The 24,702-nt window shown below is 43.1% G+C and overlaps 2 protein-coding genes across 3 annotated transcripts in view; one reads left to right on the plus strand and one right to left on the minus strand.

Annotated features, from left to right (window-relative positions):
• Positions 1-3,667, minus strand: part of LOC147013662 (receptor-type tyrosine-protein phosphatase gamma-like) — a 260,649-nt gene extending 256,982 nt beyond the window's left edge. The window contains exon 1 of the mRNA XM_085850768.1: positions 3,589-3,667. Within this exon, the coding sequence (XP_085706894.1) occupies positions 3,589-3,646 (58 nt within the window). The 5' untranslated portion in view covers positions 3,647-3,667. The remainder of the gene's footprint in view (positions 1-3,588) is intronic.
• An 865-nt stretch (positions 3,668-4,532) lies between these two features.
• Positions 4,533-24,702, plus strand: part of PORCN (porcupine O-acyltransferase) — a 52,830-nt gene continuing 32,660 nt past the window's right edge. Inside the window, exons 1-5 of one of the 2 annotated variants that reach the window (XM_085850774.1) lie at positions 4,533-4,756; positions 10,616-10,766; positions 10,861-11,053; positions 12,035-12,078; positions 23,000-23,181. In XM_085850774.1, coding sequence (XP_085706900.1) covers positions 10,634-10,766; positions 10,861-11,053; positions 12,035-12,078; positions 23,000-23,181 — 552 coding nt within the window. In that variant the 5' untranslated portion in view covers positions 4,533-4,756; positions 10,616-10,633. The remainder of the gene's footprint in view (positions 4,757-10,615; positions 10,767-10,860; positions 11,054-12,034; positions 12,079-22,999; positions 23,182-24,702) is intronic. The other variant, XM_085850773.1, reaches the window with a different exon arrangement.

A 24,702-nucleotide genomic window follows, 5' to 3' on the forward strand; every position in this document is an offset into this window, starting at 1 on the left:
TCCCAAGTTCACCACCCTAACCAACCAGGCATACCAATTTATTAACACCAAACAAAATGATCAACACCAATTTATCAACACCACACCAATCTATCAACAACACCCAATTTATCAACAACACACCAATTTATCAACACCACACCAATAAATCAACAACACCCAATTTATCAACAACACACCAATTTATCAACAACACACCAATTTATCAACAACACACCAATTTATCAACAACACACCAATTTATATTATCAACAACAAACAAATTTATATTATCAACACCACACCAATTTATCAACACCACACCAATTTATCAACACCACACCAATTTATCAACACCACACCAATTTATCAACACCACATCAATTTATCAACACGACATTAATTTATCAACACCACACCAAATTATTAACACCACACCAAATTATTAACACCACACCAATTTATCAACACCACCCCAATTTATTAACACCACACCAAATTATCAACAGCACCCCAATTTATCAACACCACACCAAATTATCAACACCACACCAATTTATCAACACCACACCAAATTATCAACACCACACCAATTTATCAACACCACATCAATTTATCAACACCACATCAATTTATCAACACGACATTAATTTATCAACACCACACCAAATTATCAACACCACACCAATTTATCAACACCACACCAATTTATCAACACCACATCAATTTATCAACACCACATCAATTTATCAACACCACATCAATTTATCAACACCACATCAATTTATCAACACCACATCAATTTATCAACACCACACCAATTTATCAACACCACACCAATTTATCAACACCACACCAATTTATCAACACTACACCAATTTATCAACACTACACCAATTTATCAACACCACACCAATTTATCAACACTACACCAATTTATCAACACCACATCAATTTATCAACACTACACCAATTTATCAACACCACACCAATTTATCAGCACCACACCAATTTATCAACACTACACCAATTTATCAACACCACACCAATTTATCAACACCACACCAATTTATCAACACCACACCAATTTATCAACACCACATCAATTTATCAACACCACACCAATTTATCAACACTTCACCAATTTATCAACACTACACCAATTTATCAACACCACACCAATTTATCAACACCACACCAATTTATCAACACCACATCAATTTATCAACACTACACCAATTTATCAACACTACACCAATTTATCAACACCACACCAATTTATCAACACTACACCAATTTATCAACACTACACCAATTTATCAACACTACACCAATTTATCAACACTACACCAATTTATCAACACCACATCAATTTATCAACACTACACCAATTTATCAACACCACATCAATTTATCAACACCACATCAATTTATCAACACTACACCAATTTATCAACACTACACCAATTTATCAACACTACACCAATTTATCAACACCACATCAATTTATCAACACTACACCAATTTATCAACACCACACCAATTTATCAACACCACATCAATTTATCAACACTACACCAATTTATCAACACTTCACCAATTTATCAACACTAAACCAATTTATCAACACCACACCAATTTATCAACACCACATCAATTTATCAACACCACACCAATTTATCAACACTTCACCAATTTATCATCACTTCACCAATTTATCAACACCACACCAATTTATCACCACCACATCAATTTATCAACACCACACCAATTTATCCACACCACATCAATTTATCAACACTACACCAATTTATCAACACTACACCAATTTATCAACACCACACCAATTTATCAACACTACACCAATTTATCAACACTACACCAATTTATCAACACTACACCAATTTATCATCACTACGCCAAATTATCAACACCACACCAATTTATCAACACCACGCCAAATTATCAACCCCACACCAATTTATCAACACCACATCAATTTATCAACACCACATCAATTTATCAACACGACATTAATTTATCAACACCACACCAAATTATCAACACCACACCAATTTATCAACACCACACCAATTTATCAACACCACATCAATTTATCAACACTACACCAATTTATCAACACTACACCAATTTATCAACACCACACCAATTTATCAACACCACATCAATTTATCAACACTACACCAATTTATCAACACCACACCAATTTATCAACACTTCACCAATTTATCAACACTACACCAATTTATCAACACCACACCAATTTATCAACACCACATCAATTTATCAACACCACACCAATTTATCAACACTTCACCAATTTATCAACACTACACCAATTTATCAACACCACACCAATTTATCAACACCACATCAATTTATCAACACCACACCAATTTATCAACACCACATCAATTTATCAACACTACACCAATTTATCAACACTACACCAATTTATCAACACTACACCAATTTATCAACACCACACCAATTTATCAACACTACACCAATTTATCAACACTACACCAATTTATCAACACTACACCAATTTATCAACACTACACCAATTTATCAACACCACATCAATTTATCAACACTACACCAATTTATCAACACCACATCAATTTATCAACACCACATCAATTTATCAACACTACACCAATTTATCAACACTACACCAATTTATCAACACTACACCAATTTATCAACACCACATCAATTTATCAACACTACACCAATTTATCAACACCACCTCAATTTATCAACACTACACCAATTTATCAACACTACACCAATTTATCAACACCACACCAATTTATCAACACTACACCAATTTATCAACACCACACCAATTTATCAACACTACACCAATTTATCAACACTACACCAATTTATCAACACCACATCAATTTATCAACACTACACCAATTTATCAACACTACACCAATTTATCAACACCACACCAATTTATCAACACCACACCAATTTATCAACACTACACCAATTTATTAACACTACACCAATTTATCAACACCACATCAATTTATCAACACTACACCAATTTAACAACACTACACCAATTTATCAACACCACACCAATTTATCAACACCACACCAATTTATCAACACCACACCAATTTATCAACACCACACCAATTTATCAACACCACACCAATTTATCAACACCACACCAATTTATCAACACCACACCAATTTATCAACACCACACCAATTTATCAACACCACACCAATTTATCAACACTACACCAATTTATCAACACCACACCAATTTATCAACACTACACCAATTTATCAACACCACACCAATTTATCAACACCAGATCAATTTATTAAGACTCGATGAAAACAAGAAAAAAGTAAAATGTTTTATTGTTTGTTTGTTTTTTCCCCGGGGGAGGGGGCATGGGCTTGGTTAAAAAACACACAACCCCCCTTCACGAGACCCCCACCAACAGCACTCCGTCCACAATGACCCATCGATGCTCAAACTACCGAAAAGTCCCATCAACATCCCCATCGATACCCCTCTGTCCTCCAGGTATCTATCTCATTCTAATTTAAACTTACCTCCTGTTTCTGCTGCCACTGCATCTACACTGAGAAAACGGTTTCCTTTCCACTCCATTTACTTTCCAACAGCCTTCACTTGTTTCATTGATAAGGTGTAAACGATGACCAAGTTTGTACAATGTGTAAAATCTCGCGGGAAGAAACGGTAACACGTGGTGGTAACACGTGGTGGTAACACGTGGTGGTAACACGTGGTGGTAACACGTGGCGGTAACACGTGGCGGTAACACGTGGCGATAAGTGGTAACACGTGGTGGTAACACGTGGTGGTAACACGTGATGGTAACACGTGGCGGTAACACGTGGCGGTAACTGGTAACACGTCGCGGTAACACGTGGCGGTAACACGTGGCGGTAACATGTGGCGATAACTGGTAACACGTGGTGGTAACACGTGGTGGTAACACGTGATGGTAACACGTGGTGGTAACACGTGATGGTAACACGTGGTGGTAACACGTGGCGGTAACTGGTAACACGTGGTGGTAACACGTGGCGGTAACACGTGGTGGTAACACGTCGCGGTAACTGGTAACACGTGGCGGTAACACGTGGCGGTAACACGTGGCGGTAACACGTGGCGGTAACACGTCACGGTAACTGGTAACACGTGGCGGTAACACGTGGCGGTAACACGTGGCGGTAACACGTGGCGGTAACACGTGGTAACATACATGAACCTAACGTTTAATTTTAAATTTCCCAACATGTGTGTGGACACTTCACGTGCACGTCTGGATGCCAGTGCGCATGCGCAGACCCGGCGATCGTCTGCCAGTGCGCATGCGCAGACCCGGCGATCGTCTGCCAGTGCGCATGCGCAGACCCGGCGATCGTCTGCCAGTGCGCATGCGCAGACCCGGCGATCGTCTGCCAGTGCGCATGCGCAGACCCGGCGATCGTCTGTCAGTGCGCATGCGCAGACCCGGCGATCGTCTGTCAGTGCGCATGCGCAGACCCGGCGATCGTCTGTCAGTGCGCATGCGCAGACCCGGCGATCGTCTGCCAGTGCGCATGCGTAGACCCGGCAATCGCCTAATGACCAGGTGTTTGTGTACGACCGTCCCGCGTCCAACCTGCACAGGTATTGTGCACTCATTGCATCGGGACTTCACGTTCCCCGCGATTCGGGCTCTCCTGTCCGAGGAATGGTGAAGGAATTGAGGTGAGGAGTTTTATGTTGTATCGTGAGCTTTGTTTATTCGATGCGATTTGAACAATGGTCGATTTGCGCTCCCTCGGGAGATTGACGAGCGCGGTGGACGTGGACCTTAACAGGAGAAGGTTTCCCGGTTGGAGAGCACCACGTGGTGCCAGCGCGAGGTGTATTCACGTCACGTGATGAGCATGCGGCTTGGTTTTCCTCCAGTTCAGGGAGTGTATGTACTCCGACCTGGAACGGGGACCATGGGTCTCTCGGACTGAACCAGCGCTTGCTCATCTTCACCAGCCTCAGTTACCTGCCACGTTAGCTCCCTGTTTCACTAACCATTATTAACTTATTAACTGTGAATGTTGACCTGAACTTGAACAGCCTTTACTTTGATTGGAGTGTTTTTGTGAATTATTATTATTATTATTATTATTATTATTTAATTTGTAATTAAACCTTTTATATTGTTTTTAAAACCAGTGTACAGTCTACGTGCTGCATTGGAGACCCCCCTAATGATGTTAACATCACGGATAATCTCTGTTTAAATCCCATGAATGGGAATGAAATTGATTGGTGAACTTTGGCAGGCTTGATGAACTCCGATAAAACAAAACAAACTACCAGAAGACTTGGTGGAGCGCACACCTCCTGCACGTCATGCCTGATCCACGAGAACATGTCGGGTACAACACATGTTTGAAATATTGTTGCGGGGCCGGGTATCGGCCGCGAGCACGACCGCTACATGGAGCAGCAGAGTCGGCTCGACCGATCACCCGGAATTTAGATCGTACCTTTTCGGAAAACTCCGGAAATGTACGGGTCCCTTATCGGACCGTGAAGCGTCAATATTTCTGCCACATGGTACAGGGTTATTTACCAATTTTCAAAATACCTAGATTTCCACGTGGCGATTTACCGAGTCTCCACACCGTCAACGGCACCCGTACGGAACGAGCTGCTTTGCGTACTCGAACCGTGTGCGACCCGAGCGGTTTATCGCCGAGATCCGTCGGTCCAATTGTCCCGTTACAGCGGCAACAGTCTGGCTAATTTTCCAACACGCAGCACGCTAAACCAATGGAGGAAAGGACACGAACGAGCGGCTACTTTTCACAAATGGGGATGGTTATTTACAATAATAATTGGGGAACGAGGGAAGCACGCAAGAGCAGAGTTAAACCGATTCAAAGAAATGCACGTATATACAGCACTGCACTTATACAATTCACTACTTATCTGACACGCACACACGCACACATCCAAAATAATCGGACCAAAATGGTCTTTATTGAGGCCTTACTCAGACCTGTCCGCCTCGTGCGGTCTTCAAGGACCAGGTCCTCGGGGCAGAGCTGGACCCCCAGCACAATCCAGACGCCCTCACGACCGGGCTCCAGGCGAGCGAAAGCTGGCAGGAGAAGACCCTCCGTTGGCCTGACCAGTCCGTGCGCAGACGTTTTTTCACTCCACCCCCTTGCGCGCAGATGTTCACTTCCTTGCCAGAACTCTCAGAACCCCCCGAACGTGCAGACCGCGCCTATAATTATATCCCCCTCTTCAAGGGGGGGGGGGGCCTCCTCGCGATCCTTCCTCTATCACTGGCTGGTTTTGGCACGCAAATCTCTCTTTGTCTCTCTCACTGGCCAGTTTTGGCGCGCAAATCACTTCGTCTCTCCCACTGGCCAAAACAGGCGGCAAGCTCCTTGATTGGCCCGGGGGCGTGGTGACGTCACGCGGAGCCCTTTCCTCCTGTCGCGGAATCTGATTGGCCGGGCGACGGTCACCCCACTCATTGCACTCTGATTGGTCGAGGGCCGCCGCGCATGCGCTGCGAAGTTATTTTATAGATAGGATTTTTACACTTTTAACAACACCAGCGGCACCGTCGCCTTGCTTACCGACGCCATAGCGCACGTGTTTCTGGCTGCGGACGTGGATTGGTCCTTGAACTCCGCCCATCATGACGTCGGCCAGAGCGAGGTGAAGGTGAGGGTGAGGGTGATGCGGTGTCGTCGGCATTGATGGTGGTGTAAAAATACAAGAAAAGAAAACCTGACTATTAAAATAACTCCAGTGCAGGAACATTTAATTACCCATTAGACTAGGATCAGGACCCTAACTGGCAACATGTACTTACCGACATAACTGATCTATAGGACCTGTATGTTGTGTGCTCATGGCTTCCAGATTCGCAACAATATACTCCATCATGTTTAACCCTATCTCTCAATCACTGAATCACTGTAAAAATGAAATAATCCTCCTATCCAGATCCGGATTTGGATCTTCTCACCAAAATCAAATCAATTTGTCCTCTACACACACACACACACACACACACACACACACACACACACACACACACACACACACACACACACACACACACACACACACACACACACACACACACACACACCGTGTCCACCAAGTTTAGTCCGAATCCGTCCACAACTTTTTTGAGATATCATGCTATATTGTTGTGGAGCCGGACGTCGGCGGCAAGCACGACCGCGAGATGGAGCAGTAGAGTCGGCTCCACCGAACACCCAGAATCTAGATCGTGCTTCTCGGAGAACTCCGAGAAGGCACGGTTCCCTTACAGGACCATGAATCGCCAATAATTTGGCCGCGTGGAATAGGGTTAATTGCAAACTTCAATATACCTAAGTATCCATACAGCAAAGCTACCGGGGAATTCACACCCTCGGCAGGCCTGGAGCGGAACGAGCCGTTAGCGTGCTCGAACCGTGCATAACCCGAGCGGATGGTTACCGAGGTTCATCGGTCCAAATGCACAATTTGCCGCTTCCCAATTTCTCAACACGCACCGTGCTAAGCCAATGAAAGAAACACAAAAACGAGCTGAAACATTCAACAAAAGGGATATTTATTTACAATAGGCAGGGAGGGGAACACAGAAGAGCAGAGTTAAACAGACTATAAGAAATGCAAATAATGTACAAGGCACTTAAACAATTGCTACTTATAGACTGGGCCCACAGACACACACGCACACACCCAAAAGAAATTATGGCCGTGGCCTTTATTCGGCCCTTCAGCTCAGGAGGGAAGGCGAGCTGATGGCAAGAGTCTGCACTTGCACCTGCCCGCCTCGTGTGGTCTGGTCGAGCTTGTCCGGTGGCGGGACTCGAACCCACCGCCTCAACACAGCACCAAGCACCAGGGTCGAGGGACACAACGACGGACGCCAGCCAGCACGAAGGCGGACGAGGATGGAGACGACGAGGCGACAGGCGCCCAAGGCTGGAAAAGCTTCCACGGATCAGACGACACCAGGCGAGGCCGACCCAGACAGCCAGACAGAACGCCCCGATCACTCTTCCTCTCCCGAGGTGGGAGGGATTTCTTCCCTGGCCACTCGCCTCCTGATTGGACGGTTGCGTCGCGCGATTCGCTGGCCGTCCCTCATTGGACAGGCCCACGGAAGGTGGGGCGACTCCCACCCTTCCGGGTGGAGTCCCGATCTGAGGCGATGAGCCTCCTCATTGGACGAAGGGTGCGCCCTTGCCCTCGTGGGCGGAGTCGGCTCTGGAGCGAGGGGTCCCACCCAGGTCTGCAGCCAGAAACACGTGCACTATGGCATCGGTGAGCGAGGCGACGGTGCCGCTGGTATTGTTGTTAAAAGTGTAAAAATCCTATCTATAAAATAACTTCGCAGCGCATGCACACTTAATTCCCATTAGACATAAGGGAAAGGGAGCTATCTATCCACATTTACTTCTTGAAATCACTGAGCTATGGGGACCTGAATGTTGAGTGCTCATGGCTGCCAGATCCGTAACAATATAACGGTTTTGTCCTGATCTCTCAACGGTGAAGAATCAATTTAAAAATTCTCGTAGTCAAATCCGGATCCGGACCTTCACCAATATTAAGTGTTGCTGTCCTTGACCGGTCAACCACACAAAAAATGTCAGAACTCTAGTTTTATTTCAGTTGTGGGGAAGGTGGTGGAGATATTAAGGACCAGATGAGGAACCTATTAAACAAATACAAACTAATTAAAGGTAGTCATCATGTGTTTACCAAACGTAGTTCCTGTTTAACAAATCTTTTAGAGTTCTACGAAGCAGTGTTTGATTGGGTGGATGAGGGAAAGGCAGTGGGTATCGTATATCCCGACTTTACGAAGGTATTTGATGAAGTACCAACCACATCGGAGGTTGTTAGTCAAGGTGAGGGCTTATGGAGTGGCTGGTCAGGTAGAGATAAAATAAGTGTAGATTAATGAATCAACAGAGTAGACTGTGATAAGGACCAGTGGCCATGGCCTGAGAGTAAAGAAGAGCAGAGTAAGACGGTAGTAAGGTAGGGGACTCTCACTCAGCAAGTAGTTAATGTATGGAATGGCCTCACTGGAAAGGTAGTGGCAGCAGAAAAAGTAGATAAGTTTAAATTTCCATAAGATAGATACCTGGAAGTTATGGAGATGGAGGGGGTATGGGGATGTTGGGATGACTTTTAGGTAGTTTGAGCATTGATGGGTGATTGTGTGCATGTGTATTGAGTGCTGTTGGTGGGGGGTCTCATCAAGGGGGGTTGTGTGGGTGATGTGTTTTTTTTTTTTTCCCATGCCCCCTCCCCTGAAAAGAAAAAAGAACCCCCCCCCCCTCCCAAAAAATGTTTTTCTCTTTTTTTTTGATGTGGTGTTGATAAATTCTTTCTGGTGTTAATCTGGTGCAGGCTTGATGGGCTAAATGGTCTCCACCTGTGTCTGATTTCCTCGTGTGTAACTTGATGGCATCTTTTATCAGCAGGATACTGTGAGAATTTCTCTGATGTAGCTGTAGACTGGATTGCCGATTACACTCCTCAAATCCTAAGGACGGGGTATCGGTTGCGGTGCGCACTCCTGAAAATTAGCACAAGCTTTGCTGTCGAGAATTGTCACCGTGTTGAGATATCATTCATTACCTCCATTGAAACCGTCCCTCTGTCATTTAATTTTGTATATAATATACACATTTAATTGTGCATATATTGTTTTATTATAAATTTAATGAAAATATTAAAAATAATTAATTGATTTGTTTTTGTGACGTGATGTGGTTTGCCTTGTCACTTTTCACTTCCGGTGCTTTACTATAACAGTCGCTGTAAAGATCTCCTAACAATGTGCCTCCATGGTGCATCGGTATTGCCGAGATGCATGATGATCGTGACGTGACGCGAGAACTTCGCATTTATCAAACCCACTCAACACCGTACCGGCACTGTCAAACCACCATTGATGTCTTTGGCTGGTGATCCCATTGCCTGAAAAATGATAAACGATCTGCTTCTTGTGTTGTGTGTTACCAACAAAGCTGGATGCATCACCATCAAGCTTCCATTGTCGGACTGATTATGTACGAGGGCGTGTTGAAAAGTAGTTCCTCATTTTCTTTTTCTCCAAAACAGGTAAAGATATTATTTGAATGAAACGAAGCGCATACGTCCGCACGGTAGTTCTTCCCACCACTGGTTGCAAAGTTTTGTGGTTCTGACACCAGACGTCTCAGTGCTACGTTTGTCAAGGTGGTAGAAGGCAACACTATGTCCATGTGGTTAAAGTAATGTGCAGTTCTTGAGTTTCTAACAGAACAGAACGTCTCCTATCGACATGCATCGGCAATATGAAAGTTGTCCGTCACCTCGGTTTCACCACCTTACAGCAGCCGCCATGCTTTATGATAACCACTTATTGCCATCAGGCCACTTGGAATGGGCACTGACATCCCCCCCCCCCACATCCTGCTAAATGAAAGATCAGCATCTCTATCAATCACTGGCAGTGCTGTAATGACCACAGAGAATGGGCTGTTTGCTAAAACCGAACCTACGACCCAACGTTTATTCCAGGAGGACAACAAGGGCAGAATGGTGGCTCAAGGTTGGTGGTTCATTCTTGAGATGGCGGGGGCTTGCCTGGTGCCCAGCATCATGCAGGGTGTACAGGCTACCTGGTGCCTGCTCCTGCTCTGCTTGCTTGTACGACTCGTCTGCCTGCTTCGTAAGCCACCGTCGCCGGGTTGGCCACCCTTCGTTTGAGACGCGTTTGAAATGCAATGATAATTTCATCATCATTTCTTTGTGAGCGTGTGCAGGTGTTCCTGAGTGGAGCAAGCACACGTGTTGTCTTGTAGCTGGCTTCTACATCCTGTATCACTTTTTCACGTTAAACATGATCTGGGTTGTGCTGCTGAGCCTCAAGTGTTACGTTGTGTTGTTCCTTTGCCGCCACCAACGATATCGAGGCATTTTCTTGTCCATCACTACCTTAATTTACCTGCTCTTGGGGTAAGTACCTGTGCCGCCATCTTTTGTATGGATATTGTAAACTTGATTGTTTCATACGACAATATGGGCCGCTAAAATTCGCTTTTTTTAATTTTATTTTACTCTTAACAAGAAGTATCCAATTATTGGCACAGCTTCTGTCTTGTCAAGGATGTTGTGTTTAGTGTTTTAGAAAACAATGCAGTGGATGGTGAGCAAGTAGCACAGAAGAATATCAAAAATGAATGTCAATCTTTACCCAATATTTATTTTCGACAGTCATTGTATACCTGCTCACCTTGTGACCTCAAATTTTGAGTTATAAAAACAAGCCAGTTCTAACGATACTTTTTTTTGGATAAAATGTTAATTGAATTTATTGATGAAACAACCAAAAATTTTACCCCTGAAATCCAAGGTGGTTGGGGGTCATCACCCATTGTGGAACTTGTTTTTTATATACGGTTATACATGATGGAGGCTCATGAAAGGGTGAAAGTGGAATGTAAGGGGAGAAACACCAACAGCAGAGTAGAAGTGAGAGTGAGATCAAGGGTAAGGGAGGACACATGGGGGGGTAAACAAGCTGAAGGAAACACCATCGTCTCAAGAAAAGGGAAGTGGGGATAAAACAGAAAAGGAACAAACCAACCCACAACAAACAGACGGACAGAGGTGAGGGAGAAGGGGGAAATCGCAATAACGTGAAAGAGGGGTGTGCTTGGGAATGGGATCATTTAGGGTGGAAGAGATCATGAGTATGAATGGAGGATGACTTAAGGTAGTGGTGAACAGATGTCCTGAAACCCCAGAGGGAGGAATGGGAGTGGACCGATTGGGGAAGTTGGTTCCACAAACGAGAGAAAAAAAAGAGTGTGTGTGTGTGCGTGCGTGCGTGCGTGCGTGCGTGCACGTGTTGTTTGTTTGTTTTATTCTTGGTCTTTTTTTTTCACAAGTTACTTGCATGGCCTCATCCATACACATGCTCTCATTCCGTTCCAGTGAGATGCACATGGTCGATGCTCTAAATTGGCACAGGATGCGAGGTGAGCTGTGATACTTTATTTTGTTTGACTTGTTTGATAACGGGCCTTTTTAAAACTTTCTTTCGGGGTGAAGGTTTAATTTCTGTTTTTTTTAAGTGACTTTTTAAATTTTTGACATTTTTGTAATAATTTGTTCTGTTGCTGCTTGTAGAATTTACGATATTTATAACATGATAGACATGAGCAGTTGAACATGTCAATGTGTGGGTAAGTTTCTGGTGTTAAAAATGACCTCAGAAATCGTTTTAGTGAACAGACATGGTTCCACCGTTTGAACACCAAGAAGATTCCTCGCCAAACTCAAAACTTTTGAATAAAAATTGCAAACATTATCAGTTATTTGTATGTAATGGATGGCGATGCACTGCGGAGATCAACAATGCAAAGACTCAAATGACAATTAGTTGCGAAAACAGTCTTGGAACTGAATCTCATCTTGATATACAGATGGAAAGTGTGATTGAAATGACAGAGACAGGAGGTTTCATGCAGTGAGAGTGGACGGTCTTTTCTTATCGATCAAGATAACATTTTAATCTTCCGGTTTGAGGATTTCTCCACGTGTTGGATGAATCCGTAGCTGCTGCTTCCACCTCAATAAGGTAAGTTTTCCAAACCAGATTTGTTCTGTTTTTCTGTTACGTCTTTGTCCCTGTGCTTCTGTTTCTGTTTTCATCCAATTTATCATGTTCATGTGTACAGGAACTCCTCAATTTACGCTCAAGATGCGTCCCAAAAAACACTGAATGTGAAACAAAAAATGTAGATCGAAAATGGTTTTCCCATCAATTATATATATATATATATATATATATATATATATATATATATATATATATATATATATATATATATATATATATATATATATATATATATATATATATATATACAGCTCTGGAAAAAATTAAGAGACCACTACAAAATTATCAGTTTTTCTGGTTTTATGATTTATCGGTATGTGTTCGAGTAAAATGAACATTTTTGTTTTATTCTATAAACTACTGACAACATTTCTCCCAAATTCCGAATAAAAATATTGTCATTTAGAGCATTGATTTGCAGAAAATGACAACTGGTCAAAATAACAATAACAAAATAACAAGATTCAGTGTTTTCAGACCTCAAATAATACAAACAAAACAAGTTCATATTCATTTTTAAACAACACAATACTAATGTTTTAACTTAGGAAGAGTTCAGAAATCAATATTTTGTGGAATAACCCTGACTTTCAATCACAGCTTTCATGTCTTGGCATGCTCTCCACCAGTCTCTCACATTGCTATTGGGTGACTTTATGCCACTCTTGGTGCAAAAATTCAAGCAGCTCGGCTTTGTTTGATGGCTTGTGACCATCCATCTTCCTCTTGATCACATTCCAGGGGTTTTAAATGGGGTTCAGGTCTGGAGATTGAGCTGGCCATGACAGGGTCTTGATGTGATGGTCCTCCATCCACACCTTGATTGGCCTGGCTGTGTGGCATGGAGCATTGTCCTGCTGGAAAAAACCAATCCTCGGAGTTAGGGAACATTGTCAGAGCAGAAGGAAGCAAGTGTTCTTCCAGGACAACCTTGTACGTGGCTTGATTCATGAGTCCTTCACAAAGACAAATCTGCCCGATTCCAGCCTTGCTGAAGCACCCCCAGATCATCACTGATCCTTCACCAAATTTCACAGTGGGTGTGAGACACTGTGGCTTGTAGGCCTCTCCAGGTCTCCATCTAACCATTAGACAACCAGGTGTTGGGCAAAGCTAAAAAATTGACTCATCAGAGAAGATGACCTTACTCCAGTCCTCCACGGTCCAATCCTTATGGTCTTTTGCAAACCTCAGCCTGGCTCTTCTTTGTTTCTCATTGATGAAGGGCTTTTTTCTTGCTTTGCACGACTTCAGCCCTGCCCCAAGGAGCTTGTTTCGAACCGTCCTCGCCGTGCACTTCACCTCAGCTGCCGTTTGACATTCTTTTTGTAGGTCACTTGATGTCATCCTACGGTTGTTGAGTGACATTCGAATGAGTTGGCGTTCATCCCGGTCAGTGGAAAGTCGTTTTCGCCCTATGCCAGTCTGTAGCTTTGTTGTCCCCAATGTTTGCTGCTTGACCTTGTTCTTATGAACCGCCGTCTTTGAAATTTTATGGATGGAAGCAACGTGACGCTCACTGTATCCCTCTGCCAGTAAAGCCAGAAATGAACTCTTCTTTTCCTCACTCAAAACTTTTCTTTTCAACTCTTTTGTCATGGTCAATAGGTATTTGTTTGATTCCAATTTCTTTTGAGGTATGAGCACTGTTTTTGCCATCCAGCTGGTCCTATTGCAAGAGGATACTGATAACCACAGCAGTGGTTTTTATACTTTTCCTTGTTAAATAATATTCGGTTCAGGTGATCACCTAATCAGTACCTCACTAAGTAGAATGACGTGTGCCTGTGTTGGAATTCAACAGACACTGGAATGGAATGGCTGCCATACATGGAGAGATGCTGATTTAATTTTTTTTTTGGAGTGGTCTCTTATTTTTTTCCATATATATATACACACACATATATGGTGGTTCAGCGGCAGCAGGTGGGGGTATTTATTCCAAATTGGCCTGCTTGCCAGTTGTTTGGTTGCCCTTGTTCATATGTGACTTGGGAACACCTTGGTACATGAATTTGACATGAAGTGTCGAAGGTGCATGCTACACAGCAATCGCACTCTGAAATAGTGAGCAATGTAACCTGTTTTGAGGAATACCCGAGAGCACAAGACCACTCTCCTCCCTGCAGTTTCGGTGCAATTTTATCATTTAAATTTGGGTTGTCTATCCGTCTGTACATCCGTCCTATCTAATTTTCTCTGTTTTCTCTGCAAACGCTTATCCGATTCACACATGATTTTCACCATATGTGTGACGACTTATGTATAACGTTTTCATGATAAGTATTATGTCATAGGTCACATGGTGTGGCAGCCACATTTGAATAAAGGAAAAGTTTGGACCTCGATCTCCGAAACCGCTGCATGAAAAAAATTGAAACTTGGCACATGGGAAATTCAGATTTAATTGTACACCGCTCCTTCCGAATGCTATATCCAGGCAATGCATGACGTCATCGCCGGGCGTCGAAGGAAGGGAGTACTTGGTTTTTAATTTGTTTATTTGTTTTCTTTGTTTGTTTGTCCGGGCGATATCTCGAGGAAACTTCAAAGTAGGATGCTGAAATTTGGGGACAAAAGTGAAGATGTGCCTTGGCTAAAACATTATTTATTATTTTTTAATTACTTAATTATTATCGATTTATTCATTATTTATGTTCTTTCTCATCTGGGCAATATCTCGGGCATCCTTTGAGCTTGTAAACTGATATTTGGACACAACGGTGACCAAGTGATTTGGCTATAAAGGGTATTGTTGATTTATTAAGTATTCATTTTTCGATGAATTACACAATTTTAAAAAAGTTTCAAGTTATAGATTTGGATGAAACAGTGGTGGTTTAGGTATGCTATTCAGCAATTGATTGAGTAATTAATTATTTTATGACTACTATTTATTTATTTTAATAATGCAATTAATCAATTCTTGTATACCACTACCTCCCAATTCTGACTCCATGTGCTGCAAGGCGGCATCGCCAGGTGCTGGAGGATTTGTTATTTATTTATTTGGCATGGGGGTGTTGTACTTTGTACTGGTACCTGTTTTTATTTAATTTTTATTTTTAGGGTCATCTCAGGCTAAAGTGTGTGTGTGTGTGTGTGTGTGTGTGTGTGTGTGTGTGTGTGTGTGTGTGTGTGTGTGTGTGTGTGTGTGTGTGTGTGTGTGTGTGTGTGTGAATTGACGTCATCAGTTATATGGTTTGGCAGCCATATTGTTGCCATAAAAACCTTCAAACATCTTCTCCGAAACGGATGAACAGATTGAGGCAAAACTTCACACGTATGATCGCCTATCTATGAGGAAAAAAAAGTTCTCCACCTATGACGTCATTGGTCACGTGGTTTGATGGCTATGATTTTTTTGCTGTTGAAGAACATACCTTTAAAAACCCTCGACTCCACAACGGCTTCACAGATCGAGGGGAAACTTCACCCACATGTTCCCCAAGCCTTGGGGATACCAGGGTATTCACAAATAATTAATATAGACATAAACAGAGACATTTTGAAGGACATTATCATTAAAAGAAAACCACAAAACTTTTCGTTGTGCTCTCTTCAGGTGAAATTCGCACAAAGTAAGTGAGTAGTGTGAATCTCACCTGAAGAGAGCACAACGAAAAGCTTTGTGGTTTTCTTTTTATGATAATATCCTTCAAAATGTCTCTGTTTATGTCTATATTAAAGTTTTGTAGTACCAAGCATCTTTTAATATAATTAATAGGTCATGTAGTCTGGCAGCCATATTGGATGGAACAAAAACCTTAAAAAAATTGTTTCTGTGGAACAGCTTCATCAATCGACATGAAATATCACAATTTTAATCTAGTCGTAGTCATGGGGAATATGTTTTAAATTTCAACCTCATTGGATGCATGGTCTTTATCCAGAATGATTTAATGTTTTGAATCTGGGTTCAGGGATTTAAATCAAACTTGGTACAAGTATTATAATGATGTAATAATGTGGGTGGAGGCACATCTGGCGATGTCGAAGAGTTCCCTTCTACATTCATTCAGTTTCCATCATTGTGACAATAACCAGAGTTGGTGTCAAAGCCACCCAATGCTCGCCTGTTTATACATTTATCGTTTTTAAAAGACTAGTCTAATAATATTTTTTTATAAAGCATTGCAGTGAAGTCTGATCCAAATAATTTTAAAGCAATATATGTATTTGTATATTGTAATCAGTAAAAAATAGTGTGGTAGATAAAAACATAAGAAAGGAAAAAACTTTAACATTGATGTGCTACAAAAAAGTTAAGTTCAAAACAGGTCAAAAATTTTGTTAATTTGAAATTATTTTTTTCTTTCAACTTCACTTCATCAATTATATACTCCAAAGGAACCTCCATTCCAAATATCAGCATCTTAGTACACATATTAAATGAATGGCAAGCTTCGAAATAACTTGCACCAAAAACTTTAACATTTTCACGCTCACGCCGGGGGTATCGCTATAGCTCTCTGTTCTTCGAACATGCGAGCTAAAAATGGGTTTTTTAAAAAAAATCATGGTCTCCAGAACAACAACCCTGCAGCATGACATAGAGAAGCCTGACCTGTGACTTGACTCGGTCTGCAAGATGGTATCTAATGACGCAACCTCGTCGATGGCGGATGCTTTGACCGATGATAGCTGTGTATCAGACTCTAGTTTTGCATTCGACCACTCTACTGATGAAGACACCGACCTCAGCTTGGCATCTGAAATGCAGATCTACATGGGAATAAGGCCACATGCTTATAAACAATAGCTTACTGATGACGAACTCCGACACCACTGGTCACCAAGTATGAGGAGGAAGATGAACACACATGTCTTAATTTGACAAGGAATGAGAACTTGTTAGAGGCATTTATTATTTCTTATTGAAGTAAATATTCATATTTGCTGTCAGATCAGGGACCTCTCTCCCTCCCGTCCCGTCCACCATGCTCATTTTGGGGCATATGCGAGGAGGATTGTTAGGGGTTTTACCAATTTCCCTTATACAGGGTGGGCCAAAAAATGCACTTGATTTCAAAATTCAATCAAAATCAAATAAACTCTGATATGAATGTGAAACAAAAAACAAATAATAGAGGGATCTTTCCTATTTATTTACATCAACATAGATTTTTAAAATGTCTTCCATCATACTAAGCATACATGTGAATACATGCAGCACAGTTGCTGATAACATGTAACCACTACCTGTCGCATGGTCGGGTTGTCGGCAACCTCACTGGCTTTGCTAATGGGAGGTTGATTGTGACACCCTGTCATGACCAAAAAAAACAACACCGAACAAAGGGTGGGTGAGCTCCCTTCGGGAGCCAATGACCATCCGGTATGGAGATAGATGGTGTCTCCTAAAAAACACCCAATGGGGGTCAGAAAATTTATTTTTCTGCCTGGCCTAGTTACTGGGCAGCGGTCCCATGAAGAGGTATCCTTGTTTTAGATTAGGTGAAGGTTTTGCCAGTTTTTCCTCCTTTCCTTTTTCTTTGTAGCCCTTTACAAATAGTGGCTTTCAACCTTGTTGAGGGCAAACTTCAATAAATAAACATTTCAATAAAAAGGAATTCTCTTAGGGTGTATTTTTGAAGAAGTTAGCTAAGATGGTAACCTTTTTTTTGTGTCCCCCACAAACTCTTCTTTCACCCTTGAGAGTGATATAATTCGAAAAACATTAAAATTACCTTTAAATCGATGTTTAGGTTATGTTTGTTCTGTTTTATCTTTTTGAATAATTAGCGATTGGCGAAGGAGTCGCATAACCTATCTTTCCAATCATTATAACGTCTTAATTAAGTTATTTTTCACATCTAATACCATATTTGCTGATCGGAGCTCACCATCTCGCCAATTATATCGGTATCTGGGTTGAAATCCAACAAAAAATTGGGCTTTTTATAAAGCATTATAATGTAAGACCCGTCGCTTCGTTGATGGGAATACCAATCTTTGTGTGATTGCTAAAAAATGAAAGAAAAAAACACAAAAAAAACCGGTTCTTGATGGAAAAAATAATAATAATTAGGTGATGTATAGATACTGGCCGAGTTGGATATTCGGGGAGAGTGTTGATAGGATATTCATTACGGCCTTTTTTGATGCAGAATTCCAAACTATGTACAACAACACACTTGTGAGGGTCAATTAACCACCGCAGAATAAATTGTTTCACAAAATGACTTTATTTTTTTTTTTGGTGGAAGGCAAAGGAAATGAAGACAAACTTAACCATTCCCAGCAGGGGGCCAATCAATAAATGAATATCTCTATTATAATATCAAGCTTGCACACTAAAAACTCGGCTCGCCATCACACGATCCCTATGAAATTGCTGTGGCACTTAGCGGACATGCCGACAATGTTTGGGAAGTCTTGGCGTTCCTTGTACCACTTGCATTTTGCACAATGCGTATTTTTGTCATTCCCCGTGTACGGTCTGTCGTCTGCTACCAGCTATGTTGTACTGCTATCCCGTGCCTGTGCTCGGGTATCGCTAGTACAGTCAAAGCTCGTTACTATGCCACCCGTCGGGACCGAGCAAAAGTGGCATAGTAGCGAGAGTGGCATAGTAACGAGATTTTGTAAAAACGGCCTTATTTTCTCAAGTTACCCATCTGTAGTTAATCTTTAGACAAAATTTATTCCAGCAAGTAAAAGGCACGACTGTTGTATAAGCTAAGCGAACGGAGAACATACACACACTAACAGAGTTCACACACTAACATATGGCATGGCGAGAAATTCACGACACACAAAGCTTTCAAGAATCGTCGGCTGGCGCATATTCTTTCGGCGGATCTCGTGCATCTCGTTGTCTAGCCGATCGCACGCTTGCATCACACCGGGCTTCCCGCTTCTCTGCTGCATGAACTTCCGGACGGTGCTACAAGCGCGCTGGGCTTCCTCGAACGGAACGATTTCCTCCTCGACAGTTACCTCGTCATCTTCGCTTTCCACCGGCTCCTCACTGCACAGAATCTCCTCCGCAATCTCCTCCAGCGTGAAATACCCGCCAGTCGCGAGTCGCTCGTCGGCTTCGAGAAAGTCAGACAGCTCGATCTCCTCGTTCTCGTGCATCTTTTCCTCGGCAGGCAGAGCTTCCCATATGTCGGGCAGCTCCGCATCCTGTGGCTCAGTTTGGATCTCCTCTTCGATGAACTTGGCCTTCGCGAAACAGTTCCTGATCGTCGACTTGCCGACCTGCTCCCAAGCACGCCAGGCGACGTGTAGAGCGTCGAGCAACGTGAACTTGAACTCCTTTCCCTCGTCTATGGCCTCAAGCCGGCGGCATAGCAGGAGCTTCTTGTAGTGGTGCTTGAGGTTCTCTATGATTCCCTGATCCATCGGTTGCGGGTGGCTGTCGTGTTGGGTGGGAAGAAGACCAGTTGGATGTTGTTCAGCTCGAGCTCGGGAGGGTGGCCAGAGAAGTTATCGAGACAGACCAGCACTCTGCGTCCCTGCTGGCCGAGTCGTCCATCCCACGCACGCAACATCTCCTCGAAAAGCTCCGCCGTCATCCACGCCTTCGAGTTTGCCTTGTACTTGACCGGGATCTCTTTGTTCTTGAAGGCACGGGGTTTCTTGGAATTGCCAATCACCAGAAGAGGGAACTTCTCGCTGCCGCTCATGTTTGCCCCAACCAGAAGAGTGATCCTTTGCTTGCTTTTCTTTCCTCCAGTACACCGCTCTCCCCTGAAAGCCATGGTCTTGTTCGGAAGCAGCTGCCAGAAGAGTCCAGTCTCGTCCAGGTTGAAGACGTCGTCTGCGGAGAACTGCCCGAGTAAGGGCCGGAGAACCTGTTGTTGCCACTCAAGAAGGGATTGCGAATCCACCGCTTCAGCTTCGCCCTGCACTGTCTTGAACGTGATGCCGTGGCGCTTCTTGAAATTGCCCAACCAACCGTCGCTCGCCATGAAGTCTGGGATGTGCATCAGCTCGGCCAGTTTCATTGCCTTCTCCTTGATCAGATCGCCGCTGACAGGCACATTCTGTCCTCTTGATTGCTTCAGCCACATGAGCACTCCCTCATCAAGCTTCGGGTCATGAGCCTGCATCAACTTCATGCGCTTTGATGGAAATCCAGCTTTGATTGCAGCCTCGATTGCATCCTTCTTGCTGAGAATGCCCTTCACGGTGGTTCTCTTAACTTCGACGCCCCATTTCTTGCTCATCTCCCTGGCCAACTTGGACTGATTCGGCTCCTTCTTCGCGGCATCGATGATCTCCTTCTTCTCCTTCAGCGTAAAGTCGTTTCGCTTGCGTTTCTGACCTGACATTATGGGCTGAATTTGAAAAAAAAATGATGTCACTGTTGTACGTGTGCCTGCGTGTCTGTGTGTGTGCTCGCGCTTTTTTGTGTCTCGTTGTGCGTGTTGTGATTGGCTTGTTGTGGCTGGCATCGGGGAGAAGAATCGCGTGTTTTGACACAGTCTGACTATGCGCGTACGTATTGAGTTATGTTGTGCGCAGCTGGACTGTAGTTCGTCGCTTCGCCTTTGGACGTGAGTGTGATAATCGAGCACTGCGCAATACAGACTTTTTCACGACTCGTGCCTTTTAACAGTCACACAGTAGTGGCATGGTAGCGAGAGTAGGGGGTGGCATAGTAAATTTATTTTGTATTGAATTTTGTCGGGACTGAGCAAAAGTGGTATAATAGCGAGAGTGGCATAGAAGCGAGGTGGCATAGTAACGAGCTTTGACTGTACATATTTAATGGTCAATACACATTGCACCATCAAAGCTATTTTAGCATGTGGTGCGAACAGGTAAAAAGTAAAGGTGTACCAGGATTAGGCCGGCGTTACGATACTTCTGAAAGTGCGTATAATGCATCCTTCCAATGATCGGAGGGAAAGTCGGGTCGGAGCCTTCAATTTCTAAAGTACATGTCGATGATGTGATCCCTGACCCCCCTCCCAGTGTCAGCATCCTGATACTCAGGGACCATCACCTCAATATAGTCGTCAATGCTATCGACGAACTCCGGTTCGTTCCTGATCACGGCAATGTTATGCAGTACTGCACACGCCATGATGATACGGCATGTAGGAGCCGGAGACAGTCGAATCTCACCATGTAGACAATGACATCGACGTTTCAGAACCCCAAAAGTCTGTTCGAGAGTACTTCTTGTCGTTTCGTGAGATATATTGTACCCCTCTTGTTTTTCACTCTGGGGTCAAAGTATGGGTGTCATCAAGTCGACCTTTCAGGAGTAACCGCTATCACCAAGTATAATAGCATGCCTGAAATCACCGTGGTGATTGTCCAGATGGATTCTGAGAAGCGAATTGCTCAGGCTTTCATGGTTAGAGCCGGGCTACTTTGCGACCACGTTCGTGAACTTTTGTTGTCTGAATCGACAATTAATTAATTACTGGAAAAGTCAGGTCAATACATTATCAAGACAATTGACTGATGGAAACAGTACACCTTTTAATATATACTACGATCGTATAAATATTTAAACTCTCCACATTGTCCGGAAACTGACCGATGCATTTCATGGTCTTCATTCACTTTACTCTGGCGTAGGTGCGTACTTTAAGGTAGAACCGCAATCTTTACCTGTATGGTCGAAAATTGCTTCAACGTTGATGCTGCGGTACTGTGCCCGGTTGACAGACACCTTTGGTCTCTGTTGGGGGCTGAATCGGAACGTGATTGAAATTGATGCACCCAATGACGTTCGGGAATCCTCTCCTCCAGTAAAATATCGTCTTGGTCCTCGGTATTTTCAAGCAAAGTATGAAAGTCGAGAGCAGTGAAAACGGTATTTATTTTTAATGGTATTTAAGTGGAGTAGTGAAATGTGAATTCGCTTGATATAATCAGAGTTAAAAACGATTATAAGGTACAATTTGCTGAGGGGTTTTGGGAACTGTTGAACTAAGTTAAGGCTCATTTAAGTTGATTTGCATGATTTGTAAAATGTAAATAAAGACTTTGTTTTCCATCATCGTTTTGTCACGAGCCTTCTGTTTTGTTCGTATTTGGTTGAACAGTCTGTTTTATCCATCTGCTCTGTATCCGTGACTTGGGTGTGTGGTTGCCGCAATTTCGAGTGTGCCGTGCGCGAGGTCATGAGGTCTGAGACGTGGCAATATGACATATTGATGGTTCACCGATCAATCAATAAGTATCATCCTGCACAATTTTCACTATTTTAACTGTTTCCATTGATGCACATTGCTGTATGGTTGAAGAAAAATCCTTCTTGTCATTGTTCTTCACTTGAGTTCCTCATTTTTTATCATGCGCTGCTGTAGGGGCACAGATGCTTGTGGTTATGAAAGCTGTTTCTTTGGCTTTCGACATCGACAACGGCCGAATTGAGAGCCTTCCCTCTCCTGTGCAGTTCATGGGGTACATCTACTTCATCGGGACTGTGGTTTTTGGGCCCTGGATAAGTTTTGAACAGTACCTGAAGGCCCTGAATGGCAATAAGATGGTAAGAATCATTTTTGTTTGTTAATAACGTTTTGCATTTCCTTGATTCATTAAAATTGGCACAATGGAGTTTTGTTCGTGCCATCACTTGCCTTGCTTGACCAATTTTCTTAAAGGGAGATTTTAATTTAATTTTTTAAAAACTTTTCTCCTTATAGTCCATGGGCCAGGACCCAAAACTTCACTTGTTGGTACCAGACACCTGAGGTGGAAAAGACTGAGACGCGAAAGACTGAGAACGTGAGGCAAAATATTCTGTGGTCTGATGAGAAGAAAACTGAACTCTTTGGCCTGAATGCAAAGTGCTACATCTGGCAGAAAACGAACACAGCTCATCACGCACGAACACCATCCCTTCCGTGAAGCATGGTGGTGGCAGCATCATGCTCTGGGGATGCTTTTCAGCAGCAGGGACTGGGAGAGTTGTAAGGATCGAGGGAACAATGAATGGAGCCAAATACAGCCAAATCCTTGAAGAGAACCTGCTTCAGAGTGCAAAAAACTTTACGATCCAACAGGACAATAACACCAAGCACACAGCCAAAAAAAACATTGGAATGGTTTCAGAACAAGAATGTGAAAGTCCTTGAGTGGCCCAGCCAAAGCGTCCTGTTTTTGTCTGTGACCTTTTGATCCGTTCAGTGTACCATCTTCCACAAGCCTCGACATTGTATACAAAAAAAGGACTCAAAACTGTTATTGCTGCCAAAAGCGTTTCTACAAAGTATTGACTGAGGAGGTTGAATACTTATGTAATGAAACGGAAGACCAAGAAGGAACCCGAAGAAGTAAAGAGGAAAGACGGAGTCATCAGGAGGAACCTAGATAGGATTCGGGTTTCAGCTGCTACTCCACCACCCCCAAAGCCATCCAGGTGTAGCCAAGTGAGTCTTACCCTCAAAGCCATCCAGGTGTAGCCAAGTGAGCCTTACCCTCAAACCCATCCAGGCATAAATTAGATATTTCTCTATTTGCCATTGTGGTGTATTTTGGGTAGATTGGTGACAATTTCAATTTAATCCATTTTGAAATCGGGCTGTAACATAACAATATGTGAAAAAGTCAAGGGGTGTGTATACTTCCTGAACAAATTGCGCATGACTTCAGAGTGTAATGCCCCCGTACTTTTCCATATCTTGAACATCGCTCTTCCCCTTCCATATCGGCACAATTAACCTGGTCCTCCAATCCTCCGGAATTAAACCCTCTCTCACACACATTCAACAGCCTCTTCATCCAACTGACTCTGACTTCTCCTGCTGCAACTATCATCTCTGTGCAAACCTCATCAATCTTTCATTCTTCATCCTCTTCAACACGATCCACACTTCCTCCTCCATGATCTCCACCAACTCCACTTTTCCCCTCCACATAACATGGTAGCTCTGGATTGCCGTTGCTTCCTTCCTGGTTCAACACCTCTTTGAAATATCCTTCCCACATCTTCAATACTGCCCCCTCCCCCCCAGTCACGAGCCTTCCACACCATCCTTATCCACAGCCCCCCTTCATGTCCTTGCCA

Source organism: Eptatretus burgeri, chromosome 13 (assembly GCF_056783735.1).
Source record: "Eptatretus burgeri isolate ZD-2024b chromosome 13, Ebu_testis_v1, whole genome shotgun sequence".
Lineage (NCBI taxonomy): Eukaryota > Metazoa > Chordata > Myxini > Myxiniformes > Myxinidae > Eptatretus > Eptatretus burgeri.